This window comes from Vidua macroura, chromosome 4 (assembly GCF_024509145.1).
Source record: "Vidua macroura isolate BioBank_ID:100142 chromosome 4, ASM2450914v1, whole genome shotgun sequence".
Taxonomy (NCBI): domain Eukaryota; kingdom Metazoa; phylum Chordata; class Aves; order Passeriformes; family Viduidae; genus Vidua; species Vidua macroura.
Window position 1 is genome coordinate 65,605,002 of NC_071574.1, and position 16,318 is coordinate 65,621,319.

General features: G+C 44.6%; 1 protein-coding gene across 1 annotated transcript; it reads right to left on the reverse strand.

Moving 5' to 3' along the window:
* Nucleotides 1-1,280: 1,280 nt before the first annotated feature.
* Nucleotides 1,281-14,251, reverse strand: C4H4orf48 (chromosome 4 C4orf48 homolog). The gene is made up of 4 exons (XM_053975693.1): nt 14,190-14,251; nt 13,856-14,013; nt 7,270-7,358; nt 1,281-3,567 (listed from the first exon to the last, which is right to left on the reverse strand). Exons 2-4 carry the CDS (start codon nt 13,986-13,988, stop codon nt 3,502-3,504), a joined length of 288 nt encoding a protein of 95 aa, XP_053831668.1. The 5' UTR covers nt 13,989-14,013; nt 14,190-14,251; the 3' UTR covers nt 1,281-3,501.
* Nucleotides 14,252-16,318: the final 2,067 nt, after the last annotated feature.

Below are 16,318 nucleotides of genomic sequence, written 5' to 3' on the forward strand. Positions count from 1 at the left end.
CTGAGCTGGGATTCCTGTTAGCCCCCTTCAGCTCAGCAAGTGCTTTGACTCATCAGGGTGAGATCTGTGTGCAAACCATGAGTCCCGCTGCTACAGGAGGAGCTCTTGTCTTTGGGGTCCAGCCTGGGGCAGGTACAGAGGAGGGCACAGAAACCACATGGTCACTCTTAAAGGAACTACTTCCACACTTTATTTCTCTGGAACTGGGGAATGTATGTCGGATGCTCAGATCACCCAGGATTTACTGACAGACAGTTCTGGGTACAGAGACATAACTGGTTTCTAAATATGACGTTTCCATCTGGAGAGGGTATTCCACAGGATTTTCAGAGTATTCAAGAGAGTCCATTCACCAGCTAGATTCAGCTAGCAGTAATACTACTGAGCTTTGATGTTGCCTAACAGGATTCTACATTACAAGCAAGGTAAACTGTGTTTCCATTTCCAGAATGCAATCCAGGCACGTCTTCCTAGAGTTGTTCTGAGACTCAGTCCAAAACTACTGACTTAGAATACACACAGAATTACACCCAAAGAAGGCACTGGCTCAGGTATGAGAAGGTCTGGAGATGTGGGGATCATTACCAGGATTTCTGTCACCTTGCCTGCCCAGACACAGCACCACACTAACGTGATTATACCATTTCTTTTCCAGGAAGGACTTGGCTATGAATTTCACAGGCTACCACCTGCATTCCACCCCGTGTGCAAACACCACGTGCCCAGGGCTATCAGCAGCAGCACTGCACCAAGAGAAGAGAAGACACAGCTTGGCTTCAAAAGGTCACGAGAACTCTGCAGCAAAAAAAAAGTGTTGGGTGGGTGGGAGAAAAAACTTTCTGCTTTAAGCACTCCTGCAATTAAATCCTTCTGCAAAATACATGGTTTCTTGTAGTAAGTGGAGACTCAAGGGGTTCTGAATTTAAATTAACTTCCTGAGCAAAAATAAATTAAAACTATCTAAAGCTATCCAATTTTTCTTCATGCCATCCTGCAATTTTAAGGAACTTTATCAAAACCACTAAGTATAGAGTAAGGGGTCCTTAAAGAAACTCACAAAATCGTTGCTGTACCTTTATTTCAAATAAGAGTGAGTTGGATTTTCTACTTCAGCAAATAAGAATATATTAATACATTTAGCCCAAAAGCAAGGTCTTCTTATTTTTGTATTAAAAATATCATTTTTTCTCTGTGTATTTTCCACCTAATTAAAGAACAGACATACATTAATGCATAAGCACTATCAATTTGTGAAATCAGAAACAAAGCACACCAAATACTATAATGCATCTTGCCCTTTTATTGTGTTGTATTATAGACAAAGAGAAGTACAGAATAATCACTCTGTTACAGCCATAAAGTTGCAGTGTCACTCTGATCCCTTTGGGAGTCAGACAACATCCACTTGTCATTCATTCCACCTTTATATTGTAACAAGCTGCATATATCAAAACTCAGCTGTGAGCAACCATATTTCTAAATGAAAACATGAACAAAACCCCCCAGTTTTTGTAACAGGACTTTGCAAGATTCTTTAGGGTACCAGCAGAATAAGCATGCACAATATCAATACTAAACCATAGACGTACTGCCCCCTGAAAAGGGGAGCTGTGCTGGAAAATTCACAGATTCAGTGCTGGGACTCCATCTCCTGCAAAAAGCTGGCTCAAAAGCTGTGCATTACTTTGGTCCAAATATAAGTGGGAGTAAATAAACCAAAGGCTGGTGTTTTGCAAGGAAGCTGTGTTAATCCTACTGTTTTCTTTGTACAATAAAATTTGGTCTACGAGGAAAATCTCTACTGCTGTATTGACCAGTGCCACAGCGCAGTGTGATGCTACCAGAAGGGAGCTGTTGCTGTGTCATGCTGCTTCTCTTTTACACAAAACAAGTCCCAGGGACCTCTAAAGGGGTTTGCTGGAATACTAAAAGGACAAAGGAGATTTCTTATTGAAATGCAGGTGCAAGAAAGGTTTTCCTTGCTGAGAACCATATGCATTTCAAACAACTTTGGCAAAATATATGGCAACATGCTCCTTTGTTTTACTGAGTATGACTGCACATGAAATAATAAGTTGGCAGTGGGTCAAAGTTCCCTATTTCCCTGTGTTTGATGTTGCAGACAAAATGGGAGAGAAGCAGTTTGGAAAGATACAGATAGCTTCCATCCAAACTTACTGAGCAGGCTGAGAGCAAAATATCAAAACCTACAGCCACCTATGGAAAGACAGACATACCGAAAAGAATTAATAAAATCACTTTGAAAACTACTTATTTTGTTGATCTTGCTTCAATATTCTTGTTTGTATAAAAGTTTCGAGCCTGTACATAGATGCTTGAGCTGATACACAAATCTCTACTTTGGGGATGATGTTTTAAGCCCAATTAAAAATGTATTGTTATCAACAGGAACTTTCTACTGGGGCCGTTTTCTATTCTGCTTCCCAAAATAAAGGAAAAAGTGCAAACAATGAGAAAGGATTTGCTATTCTCTTTTAAAGAGTAACAAGGCACAATCTTATTGTCTACTACTACTACACTGCTTAAATTGTTTTGTTGTCCCTTGTCTCACACTGCAGCAGGAATACGAATAACATCAGCACTGTAACCCACCCTGATGGAGTGCAGAGTCCATGCAAGAGCTAAGGACCATTTTGATAGAATTTAAGTATTTCCCAAAATACAGTTTGCAAGAGACTCCTGAGCAGGCAGGCATTGTGTAGGCTCTCTGCCAAACTCTCTGTAGAGGCCACTTTGAATGGTTCAAGCCAGCATGTGATTTGCTTAATGAAAGACACTTCTCCAGAAGATTTTGGCAGATGCAATCAGTTCAACTGCCAGGCAGTATTCATGTGATTACAAATGTTACTGATCACATTAGATACTTAATAAATCTCTCCAAAAAGATCACAGAGCTACTGTGTGGCTCTGAAGAAATCAAAATTGTGAGACAGATTACTGTGTTTGCTGTGCACTGGACTATTGATACAATTGGAGAACAAATCCCTTCCTTGGACTGCTAAGCAGACAGTGATAACTATTAATTTCTATATAATGACAAGTCTGATTACTTGTAAATGTTTATCTATGCATCATGGCAAAGTAGCTTCCTTTTCATGTTATTCTTCTATAAATACATTAAAAAAATTGACTTCACTGACTTTCACAGACCTATGGCAATTCACATAAGCCAAGACGTTGGCCTGAGAGTCCAAGGACAATTTTTGGCTTGAAATAACCAAAAAGCAGGATGCTAACCTTGCATAAAACCCATAAGCAAGACTTTGGCACTGTTTATTCTCTTGACATTTCAGCAGATGCAATATCACATAGACTTATGACAAACCACAACAAAGCAAAAACAATCTGAGCTATACCTGTTTTGATAAAAATGCTTTTCCTTATGGTGGGACACAACTTGCAGTCTGTATCTTCCTGTAATTTACTGAACAGCATTTTAAAAATTAGTATATGTCCATTGGCCAAGTCCCAGTGCTCATTTCAGTGTATTGCATGAAAGCAATCACACAGGCCTCTCTTTTCTGCTCTCAGAAGGAGGGTTTCTGTCTGAAAAAAATAAAAACCAAACAAAAACCCATGAAATCAAAGAACTGAATATATTGCTTTAAAAGAGTATATAATTGATTAGATCTAATCCCTCTGCACAGCTGTAGCCAAGGTGCTCTGCTGAGTGAAAAATCATAGTAGTAGTGCTGGTTTTCATCCAGAAAAAGTGATGAAACAAGTATATTCAGAACTGAGATGCAGGGAGAGTATTTTTATAGTTTGAATATTTTCATTTGCACAGTTAACTTCTAGGGAGTAGGCTGTCAAAATTATTAAAGTGTCCTTTATAAGCACTGCGACAGATTCCACTTTCAACTGCACTGCTCTGAATTCCTTTGTGGTGATTGATGGCTTCCTGTTGATGATGCCTTCAGTCCTGTATAATTTAATTGCACCAGATAGCAAGTGCTGAAGAGCCAGTTGTGCTCTCAGTTACACTGCTGTTTCTCCAGAACAACTCTCAGTTGAATCCAGCTGTCAGTCTAACCCTGTTGTCTGAAACTCATAATCTTTCAAGGCAGATCTAGTTCTGAGTGTGTGGTTCCTATTTCAATCTGAGTTAAATTACTGACAGTTGCTTTATTATCAGTACTTGAGCAAAAGCTTAAAAGCCATTCCTAATATACATCATTTAAAATTACTTGCTGTTGTATTTGGAGCTCCTTAGTGGAAAAGCATTTCTAAGGTTCTTTTCTCTGTATACAGGGGGGAAAATAATTTTAGATCTTTAAAGATATTCAGGTAACATTTATTTAATTGTGATCAAATAAATATTTTGTGGATTCTTGTCACACTTTTGGAGAAACAAAGGCTGAATCTTTTGCATGGCACCATCACTTCAGCAGCCAATTTCTCATGAGACTCAAGATTGTTGGTTCAAGGAATTCACATCAGCAAGTGCAATTGTGACTGAAGAGAAACTTCTTCCTGAGCATATCTTGTGGTTTTCACCCTGTGGTCTGCAGTCCCTTAAGCAGTTTGCAGACTGGCTTTGAAGAGTTTCTTGAGGGGAGAAAAAATTAATTTCGTGGGCTTAAATTCACTGTGAATTACTTTCTAATGCAAAAACCCATTAGAAGTTGAAACCCAATTGTTAAGAAATTATCTCTGTGAAACAACAAGGTCTTCAGCCTGCTGGTGTTCCTCTGTCCTGATACCTCCTGACACATTAGACACAGCAAAGGGCTCATTAACCAAGGCATTTCCCAAAGCAGAAGCTGGGCACCCCTGTGTGGGTCCTGCTCCCCTCCTGCCTGGCTTGGGCAGCAGTACCTCTGTCCCCCAGCAGTGCCCACTCTCTGTCATTCATTTCTTCTTCTCAGACTGCAGGCTTGTGCAGGACAGGCTGTTTCAGAACAGCTTTCCCTCCCCTGCCCAGCCCTATATCCTCCTCATTTCAAACTTTTGACATCCACCTTTGCATTAAAGAGGGCTTGTTCACATTCCTTGCCTGCTTTCACTTATCAGCTTAGCACAACAGCAGGCACTGCTCAACACTGCTCCCCACTTGCACAATGAAATCTTGGATGAGTGAATGCTCCCATTGTTGGGAGCCCAGGAGAAATCATAGAATCATCTGAACATCAAACAGGCTTATTGGATTTCACAGTAATGCCAACAAGCTGTCACTGCTACCACGAACTCTGCCTGGGCGTCACTTAGGACTATTTATGGGCAGGAAGAGCAGCTCTGGGAGCACTCAATTGCAAACTGAAAGACTGTGAAAGAGAGGTATCAATTACAAAAATTAATTGTGGCCTTGATGGCATTGGCTTAGAAAGTCCCTGATATGCAGGAGCAATCCTGCATGGGGCTTGCCCTTGTAGCAACAATTTCCAAGACTCAGGAGTCATTCAGAGAAGTTATTTGTGTGTCAAACTTGAGAAATTATAGCTGGTCAGCATGAACCAAGCATCAGCAGTGGAGTAAGGATATGGAAGCTCTACCTGTCAGAGTATAGAAGGCCACAGTGTGCCATTTGTAGGGCCTTGGTTGCTGCGTTTCATTTTAGTATCTCTGCATCTCTCAATAATTTCTGTTTAACCAAAGCATCTCTGATAGAAAGCCCTTTGGAGTATCAATCCAAAGGCTGGGAAAGGTGTACAGTAATACAGCCTTTATTTACTAGTAGTGTTAAGTTCAGTTGTCCAAGGATGGGTGATCTTACCAACAACTGGTTCTGTTTGGTTTTGTGATGCACTGCTCCTATGCCCTGTAACATTGGGAGCTGTCTCAGTCAGTGCCTTGGCATGCCAGGCTTGTCCAGGTCCTCACAGAAACAGAAATTCATCTTGTGGCACCCTGGCACCAGCTCCTCCCTTTATATTCTGCCTCACCTCACCACAGAGCTGCTCTCTGGTGGGCTGCACCCTCAGTCCACTCTCCAGATAGAACATACATCACAGACACATCTGAATATCTCTGTGGGTGGGATTAAGGAATTGTGCTGCCTCCATTGCATTCAAAAAAAATCCTTAACTTCCCAGTAAAGCCTGTTGACAGTATAAGAACCAGCACAGCTGCAATTGCACCTGGTCTTGACATGTCATGTGTAAGTACATAACATTTCAGCTGACCCTAATCCAAACAAGTGGAACTCTGCTATGCACAAGAAGTGCCCAGCACAGCTGCTGGAGGTAAAGCCCCTCTACTGACACTTTACCACTTAAGAGTTATTTATTATTACTCAAGTGCATGGGAAACTTTTGGAATGTAACCCACACTCAGAACTTTGTCCTAATCAGGTTGCTATTGATAGCTCAAGAAAGCTGAAGTCACTCCAACTTTATTGTGTAGGGCCTGACACGGCTGCCCAAGGTCACAAGAAACGAAAGACAAAGCTATATAATTGCCTTATGGTTTGAGACACAAAATTGATTTATGTCCCTTTGGCTGGCTTTGCTGGGAATGACAATTTGAGCTGAGTGTGACTGTAGAGGAGCAAGGAGCCCTCTCACCTGCCAAGAGGGATGGTCCTGCTCAAAGGAAGGAGAGGTAGGACAAGACATGCATGGAGGGGCTTTATTAGAGGAGAGAGACCTCCTGCCTCTTGCAAACTTCAGCAGCAGAACCACTGTGGTAAATCCTACCCCAGCCAGTTTGCACATATTTACAAACCCACACATGTATGAATTACTAAAATCAGGGCATTTAACACACCCTCATTTTGCTCACTGAGACCTCTGGAGAACTGGCATGTGAAGTGGCACAATCCCCTGTGTGCTGTGACAAATGCATGAAAAATGTGTTTGTCCCTTTTTCACAAAGCATCAATCCATGAGCAGAGGGTGTGTGTGTGTGCTTCCCTGTCCTCTGCCAGCCCTGCCTGCCACCTTCTCCCTCTCCTGCTCATTTCTGCTCCTGCCCAGCGAAAGGTCAGCCCACAGCTTGAAAGTAGTGTTGTGAGGCAGAGAGTAAATCATCTGCCTTGTCTGCCTCTCCTTTGCACATCTTCTTTCCTTCTCCCTTTGGTGCAGGGGCTGTCTGAGGTAATTCCTTAGGCTGTTATGCAAGAAGTCAGACTAGATGATCGTTACTGAACCTCTGCAGACTGTGAAAAATAATCTGTGCTTGGTATAAACCTATTTGCTGGGATGGGAGTGAGTCAGCAGAGATGTCATGTCTGCTGTACCCAGACAGGCAAAGCTGGCCGCTGGGAGATGAAGGCGAAAGGAAAGCATTCATTCCTGCAGAAACACATACCCGCGAGTCCAGGCTGTACGCCGTCTTCTTCAGATCCTGCAACGCCCTCTGCATGAACTCGAACGCATGGCAGTCAACGCAGGGACGGCCTGCGGAGAGAGGCACGAGAAGACATCACTGTCACAGCAGGAAATTTAGAGTTTAGCAGCACCCAGGAGGAATACTCAGAGAGCTTGCCAAGAGAAACTCCATTTCTTACCAAGCACCCACACCTGCATGTGTGCAAAATTAGTGCTGCCTGTGTCTTTGTGCAAATGTGAGAGGATCAGCAAAAACCACAAGGAGTACTTTGCTGTGTGTGCTTTTCTGAGCATGGCCCAGACTTGACTCTGCCTGCTGCTTCAGCCCGCAGCTCTCCCCTTCAAACTGAAATCCTTAGCCCTTCTCAGTCATGGGTTAATTCTCAACAGAGACACTGAAAATAGCAGTTTGCAGTGGTTCAGGAACCAGACAGGCAGGTCTGTTTTTACAGGAGCTCTTACAGAGCAGCTTGGCAAGGAACAATGCCAGATCTGTATTTGCTTCCTTTCACCTGCTGCTGTATTTTTTCTCTGCCAGGAATGCAAAGCATCCCACTGGCTCTGCAGCTGCTGCCAGTGTGTGTGCACAGAGGGGCAGGGTAGGGAAAGGCAGAGAGTGGAGGAGGAGAGGACTTGACAACTAAAATGGCTCACTTCTGAACCTGGGCATTTCTGCTCTGCCAGGATTCACCCTGCAGCAATCTCTGACAGTTTGAAGTTAATGATGTGTGAGTTTTCAGAAGAAGAAATTGCAGACACTGGAGGAGATGCAGGGGGAATGGGGAAAGATGACATTTCATACTGATCACAGAGCCCCCATGGTGGGGGGGAGTGCTGAAATCCTTGTCCTCATGCAGCCACCTGTGCTGCCCTACCAAAGCAAAGAGGGTGCAAAGCTGCTGCTGAGATGGCTGGGAGCTGCCTGGAGCCAGGGACCTGCTGAGCAGCCCTGCAGCACCCATCTGTGCCCAGCACCCTGCTGCCAGCACTGCCTTCTGAGCTGTACCTGGGGGAGGGAGCAGCCAGAGTGCTTGTCAGTCCTCAGCAAGCCTCTTAGGGGTTTTTGATCTATTCAGGAGGAGTTTCTCTCCCACCTTCCTTCTCCATCTGCCCTCCATGCAAGTGACATCTTGGGGACACCAGGGGATCAAGCTAGGGATTTAATTCCCAAGCTGTGAGGAGATGCAAAGTGCCAGCCTCTATCAGACCATCATTGCTCACAAAGACCCTGCCTCTCCAGGCACAGGAGTAGCGGCAGGATGGTTTTGAGCACACTTTAAAGACACTCAACCTCCTCCTGCTTTCAGTATTGCACTAATTTAATTGTTTCCACTTCAGAGCATGAAACAGAGCCCTTAGAAAGAACCTGCATGCTCAGACTGCTGTCAGCAAATCCATCATTTGTCACGCTCTGCTCCTTCCCCTCGCTCTGGTCTGCTCAGAAACACCTTGCCCTGGCTCCACCTCGGGGAGGTGCTGCATGCCCTGAAGTGCTGACAAGCACCAAAGTGTTTTCAAAATCAGAACCTGAAGGAGAAAAGAAAAGAAGGAAAAACAAAACAAAACAAAACAAACAAACAAACAAAAAAAAAAAGGTGATAAATTAATGTCTCCTACTTCTGCAGTGAGGAGAAGGCACAAGTCTTCCCAGGGCTTTGTGAAAGCTGTGATGGGATGGTTGGGTGGGATCATTCACTGGTATTTATGACAGCCAAGTGCTCCTGTGTGGACAGGGAGGTCCTAGTGGAATGGCACAACCTTGCCAAGTGGTTATTTCACTTCTGCCAGTCCTGGGAAAGCAGCTGCCCTGGTATCAAAGCATCTCCTGCAGCAGAAGGGTGGTGGCACAGAGGACACCTGCCTGTGCAGCTCGGGGTGTCCTGAATCAGCACCTGCAAAGCTCCTAACACAGCACTGCCCTCCAAAGTCAGAGTGCACATGCAGCCAGTTTACCACACAACAGGATATTCACTCTTTAATGTCATTATTGGGCTGTGCTCCGTGGTAGAGGATCCTTCTCCAGGCACTGCTGTCTCTGGGTCAGGTCAGCATCCCTGCCTGCCGGGAGCCAGTAGCCAATGGCAGATACTTGAGGCAGATACAAGAATAAGTGTCTAGCAATGTTCTTCTAGCCTACCAGGGGGCTGGAGGATATCCTGTGGCTGGCTGGGGTTTCTACATCTCATAAGCCCTCCATGAATTTTTCTCACATTAATTTGCACTGTTGCTTCCTGAATCCATGTAAACTTTTGTCATCTGCAACATCCTGTGGCAATAAGTTCCAAGCTCAGCTATCCTCTGAGAGAACAAAATACCATTCCTGTCTGCTCTGAAGTTGACATCTGCTGCTTTCATTTCCTGCCTCTAATTTTTGCAGTGGAAGAGACAGTTATTAAATAATCACCAACTTTGTCCCACTTACCACTTTGATGTTCTCCATCACTCTCTGCCTTGGTCTGCTTTCCAGAATGAAGAGCTGAGCTGCTAAGCTAACTTATCTAGGTGGATTTGATTTCTCTTCATGCCCACAATATTTTCAGCAAAGGTGCCCATGGACATTTCCCCAAGAGAAATGCATCTAAACATCTGTTTTGCCAAACTAATCTAAATATGTGTTGTTGCCAATAGGAGCAATCCCACTATGCTTTCTGTCTGTGGCTGTGGCATCTCACACTTCCACTTGCTCACAGCAGGAGTGACAATGCAGCTCCTCCATCAGCTGGATCACTGACATTTTTTCCCCCAAAGCAGATCCTGAATGCCCAAATTCTGGGGCCAGGACAAGAAACGGTGCAAGAAGTGGAGACCAGATTATGGAGAGGAGAAGGGCAGAGGCAGCACAGGCTTACATCAGCTTAAAGCAGTCATGAAACCAAATCTTAAGTCACATCACAGCAAAGTATAGCAGAGTGCTATTAATTCCTTGCTGACAGCTGGAAACAGACTATCATTCATAGGGAGACTTAACAGGTCTGTGGATTAACATAATGAGAATTACCAAGAGTCAGCTATAACTCTTTAAATGGGTCCTGTCAGCACAAAGACTGTATGTGTCTTTGTGTGTTTTTGGAGAAGTGGGGGAAGAGAAAAAATATGTTTCTTGGCTGCTTCTTGGTGAAGAACTGGGACTGGAAGCACTGTGTAAGTCTAATTTACTTTCCCTTGCATACACTTGGTGTTTATTCTTTGTATTTCATGCACCTTGCCTAAGGAGAACAGACTGACCAGCTTCTGGTCTTCAGATCCCATATTTTAACTTTCACAGTGGGTGATCTGGGCTATAAATGCAATGGGAGATTGGGGAAATAACTTATTTTTTTTCTAGTGGTTTGCAGAGAACTTTAAAGAAAATAATCTGTGAGTATTAGTAGCACCACTTCAAACTTGAACAGTCTTTTGCATATGCTAAGTGCTGTGAATAAAGTATAAGGACACAATTAATAATTGCTAATTAGAATTAAGCATAAAGAGCTGTGCCTGGCTGTGTGACTGGCAGGGAGCAGGGGATGGGTCTCAGTGCCAGATCTCAGTGCCTCACACAGGACAGGATGTCTCTGTACTGCTAAAGAGATCTGTGACTCACTCTCATGCTTCTCTCCTGTGACTCCTGCACCTCCCACACTGGTACGGAGCATCGCTGCCCCTGTCCTGCTCATGATGCTGCAGGAGGGACACATTCCTCCCACCAGGTGGGGGAGAGAGACTGTGTGGTCCATGCGGGAATGCTCCCGCTAAGGGCGTGCTGCCAGTGCCATGTCACACACCTGGGAACAGAGAAAAGCATCGAGCACCACACTGCTCTGCCCTGCAGCAGGACGCTAAATATGGCCCATGTCCATCCTACACCCCTGTTAAGAACATGCACTGGAGACCCCTTTCCCTCTGGGCCATCCAGGCTCCCACAGCCAGCAGTTTGCCTGGGCTGACAGTAAGGACATAAGTGCCAGCAACAGGGAGAGTGTGTGCTCGTGCTGTGCCCTCTGAAGGGGTCAGTGCCCACGGGGATCAGCTCCTTAGGAGATGTAGCCAGTGGAGCATCAAGAAGGAAAGGATCCAGGAGTGTCTGTACCAGATCACACCAAAGTGAGTGCCTGACCCAGTGTCCAGTCTCCCACAATCCACATCTCTGGAGGAATATTGAAAGTCTGGGACCATTCCCAAGCCTCGAGAGCGTGTGATAGCTCCACTCTGGAACAGTCAGCTCTGTCTTCTAGACAGACAACTGGCCTCCTATGATGGGCACAAGTGTGCCAGGCTCCCTCCTAGCAGGGTACTGGTACAGCCGTGTCCCCATGCCAGGGTGAATTCCTGGGCACTGTTATAGACGAGACCTTCATGGCCAGCAATGGGTGCCTTGGAAAAGCATGAGAACAGGACAAGTCTGGAGGGATGCATTCCCAAACACCCTCCCAGGTCTCAGGAATATGCTAAGGCAACTCCTGAGCCAGAAGAAATGCACTGTGGATTTTTTTTTCCCCTTGAATTTAACCAATGGGTTCTGCAATCTCACACAAACATTTAACATCCACAATGTCCTAAGGGAAGAGTTTCACAGGTTAACCATCAGGAAGAGCCCTGACAGGCAAAGGAAAGTGACTGGAGCAACAAGTGGCTGATGAGGAGCATCAGGAGTTCCTTGTGGCTTTAAAACTCTGTCCCTGCAGCAGCCCAAAACAATTTACAATTCACTGATCAGCTGACAGCTCCTGGCCTGGTCTCAGACAGAAATAGCATTTTGCTTTTGTAGCAGTGCTCACATCCTCTTCCTTGGGATGGGGCAGTGAGTCTTTGAGTAACACTGCCACAGAAACACTCTGACCTGCCCTTCAGTCCACAGTCTTATGGTCAGGAGTAAGACAAGACAAGGAATCTTCCTCAAAGGCTGTTCAAGGGACTCCACAGCCTGGCTAGAGGGTGGTAACAAGATGGTAAGAAGACTCCTTGATACTGTAAGAAGGATGGGACAGTCTTTTTTGCGGGGCCTGTTGTGATAGGTAATGGATTTGAAATAAAAGAGGGTCAATTTAAATTAGTTAAGGAAGAAGTTCTTTACTGTGAGAGTGGTGAGGCACTGGCATGGGCTGCCCAGAGAGGTGGTAGATGCCCCATCCCAGGAAATGTTCAGGGTCAGGTTGAACTTGACTCTGAGCAACCTGATCAAGTTGAAGATGTCCCTGCCCATGGCAGGGGGTTGGACTAGATGAGCTCTAAAGGGCCCTTCCCACCTTTCTATGGTTTTATAATTCTGTGAGACTTGGGTCAGAAATCCTGGCTTAGAGTTTTGTTCTACAGTTCAAATGGGAGTTTTCACCACACAAGTAGAACAAGAAACCCCTGTATCCCTGTATTCATTTTCCCAAATGTGTTGACTTGCCTGTGCTGACACAGACACACAAAGAGTATTCACAATTTATTTTCCAAACCTGATTTTCTCTTTGAGGAGATAAAAGGGACTACTTATCACAAAATCTATTAGAATTAATGAATTCCTAGGAAACAGACACACAAAATAGCAGTGAGATCTGGTTTAGAACAGACCAAAACTTAGCCGTAATTAAAAAAAAAAAAAGAATGGAAAAAGAAGAAAATTCAACATCTAAGTTCCATTAGTTCCATCTAATGGAATTAATTGAGAATAAAATGCAGTGACAAAATCAGACCTTGTATTAAATATTTTGATAGTCATATAAAAAAATAGCTGTGATACAAAGTAAGCATGACTAAGAACTAGAGATTTGTTTTTATGCAATTATCTTTCTTTGTTGGTTTTTTTTTCCCTGAGGACATTTTATGTTTCTAATGAGTGGCTATTTCCCACTTGCTGTCACCAAAACACCCTGAGAACATTGACTCCATCCTCTAATAACTTTGAACTATTGCCTCATTTTGGAGCTGAGAAAGTTTAGAGACTTACTCAAAATGACAGAGGAAGCTCATATAGAGCTGTGATCCAAATTCAAGAGCTCCCAGCCCTATGGTGTGCTCAAGCCAGTCTGTCATATTTATTTATTTTTTAGGTTTGCAGGATTTCAGAAATTTATGTTGGCTTTCCAAATGCACTGTTTGGGTAAACATCCCCTATGTTGATTTGTAGTAGCTACAAGAAAGTTGAACTTGACCTATTGTTCCAACCAAATACTAAAGCAAGCAAGAAGCAACGCCCCAGCAGAAATACACACACATTTTCTTCTAATGCTCAGTTAATACTCAGACTAGTAAGGACATCATAGGCATTGTGGCAAATCCGTGTATATCAATTAAAACTATCTAGTGAAATGTAATTCTCAAGAGGCAGATCTAAAAGACCTACAAACAAAGAGCTTGAGAACAAGTTCAAATGAAAATTAGGAGTATGCAGTTAGCTTTTTTCCCCCTGAATAACTACTAATCCTTTGCTTGCATGCTGTTTCTGTGGCTGTTTTCACGTGCTTTGCTGACCTGGCACAAACTCATCATTACTCCCTCGTCAACCGGGCAACGCCAGGTTCCCCTGGAGCGGAGTGCCCATGTGGCTGCTGGGGGGCAGTGGAGGAAGGCAGGCAGGACAGGGTGCAGCAGGTACCTACTTTCTGCAGGGATGACACTCCCAGAGTCCTGGCCAGCCCCCACGAGCCTCGCGCTGAGCAGGCTGAGCACTGAGAGGAGCAGGATTCCCACACGCGCCTCGCTCCAGAAGGATGGCAGCGCCATTGCTCTCATCAATAATTCCAGTTGTCTTCCCTGCCTGGAACGAGGAGAAGCAGTGAAAAATCAGCAGTTTGCTCCCTGCAGGCTCCTCACAAAGAGGTGGATGAGATGGTATAAGCCCAGACCCCGTGCACACACAAACCCACTGGCACGCAGCGCTGCCGGACATGCCGTGGGCCTGAGATGCACCCCAAGGACCAGCTCGCCCAGTACCTGATCCTTCTCCCCGCCTGTGTGCCAACCCTTGGAGCAGCTGTAGAGAGCAGGCAAGGCTCCAGCAGCCCCTCTGAGCATGCGCCCCTCCAGCATCCCCCCTTCCCTGATTAGGGTCATTGCCATGGAGATTTGCTATAGCAACTCTGAAAAATTGGAGCTGCCAAGTGGAGAAGAAGATTTAAAGGGACCACAGTGTGATGGATGGTCACTGCTGCACTCCTCCTCTGCTCCCAAAGGCCATGCCCTCTCCTTGGCAGACACTGGCTGCTGCCACCCCCATAAGAGAGTTTTGGGCAATTTTTGTGTTTGTTGCTGCTGTTCCCGAAGGGACTGTGCTGGAATACACAGCTCTCACCCCTTGCTTTAGCTGTAACTCACTTAAAGTGAGATTTCATTCTGTGAGGCATCAAATGAGAGAAAAACTCAGAAGTTTGCTTGGATAAATGAAGTTGCAGGGCCTGCTGACGGTACCCTGTATTTTAGGGAAGAATCCATTATGGTCTTTGTTTAACTACAATGAAAATGAGGCCTTGGGGACAACAGCACCCCTAGCACATGGACCAACCACAAAAACAGATCCTGCACAGCCTCACATTAGGGTAACCATGATAAAAGCCCGGCCAAAACCTACACACTGCAAAGTTTAAGGATGCTCTCTTCAAGCTCAACTTTTGATTTGGGTTCTGTCTCTATTTAGCTAGTTATTTATTTATTGTGTCCTGACAAAGTTAAAGCAGGAAGCTTCCAGGAGAGGGAAACTGTGTAAGCACCAAGCATTCAGACAGGGGAGGTGATACCTTTTGGAAAAGAGAAAGAGGTGCTCTAACACCTACCTGCTTGCCCCAGAGCATGATTAAAGGCTCATTTTGCAACATAACTGTTCAATTCATGGCTTTGTTGCTCTCACAGAAGGACTCTCCATCTCCTCTCACCAAGGAGAGGCTCCAGCCTTCCTGGCTTGTACAGAATAACCCCCCTGCCAGGCTGTGGAAGTATCAGTCCCTCAGACACAGACATAATTTATCCTTGACTTTCTTCAGCCCTAGAGACACTCACCAGCACTGCCCTCTGCTTCTATTTCACTTGTTCCTGTGGCTTCTTCAGAATTGCCTCTTACAGCCCTCCCTTCAATGCTTGTGCTTTTGGATCAGGTTAGTTCAAAAGTCCTCTCACAGGACTTTGTGGCAAAGTGCCCTCTTGCAAGGGGGCAGCCTAGAGTTATGGAAGTAATTCCCACAAGAATGACACACTGCCAACTTTTTAGCCCACAGTGCAACTGCAACTCAAATGCCTTTGTGTGGAAGGTCCAGAAGAAGGTCTCAGCCACTGGGATCTTCCTGAGGTGAGTCCAGGCACACATATGCACCAAGATGTCTCCACTGGCTTTATGAGAAGCTGAGACTCCTAATCCAAGCTCTGCTGCTGGATGCCTGAAGTTGTGTGAGACAGACCAGTTTTACATTGTCTCATCCCAGGCCTCCCAGGCCTGTTAAAGGAGCAGCTCCACAAGAACCAGGATCTAAACAAACATTATAGAGCTTGACTGTGCACTCATCTAGAGCTGGTCACACTGTCTAGCCATGATCTTCAGTTTCAAATAACATCAAATGGAAATTCTGGCACAAAATCCAAAATCCTCACACTTCCATTCACCCTGGTATATGAGTTTCTTGCCCGTACCCTCATTATGGTCCCATAGCTATAACCTACTTTTCATACATGCATTTCAAGAAAGGGACAGGAAGGAATTACCTACAGGTGCAATAACCTTCGATGATGTAGAAAGCAGTGTTTGTTCTAATATTTTTTTCAAGCTATCAATGCAGTCTTTTCTAAAATTCTAACTACTGTGATATCTGCAGTAGGGCATTCTGTATCCACCACCTAAAGGGGTACAAGGTGTTATTTCAGTGTCACTTATACTACTAAGCTTAAAATAATGAAATAATGTCTTTTTTTTTTTTGTTGTTGTTGTTGTTTTTTGGGTTTTTTTTTTTTTTTTTCCTTTCCCCTCAGTGTTAACATAAAACAACCAGACATTACACTTACAGAGTCTGGCCAGTTTTTGTGTCAAATGCCTGGGTCTTTAGGAAACGTGAAGAAAGTTTCCAGCTCCTCCTGCTAAC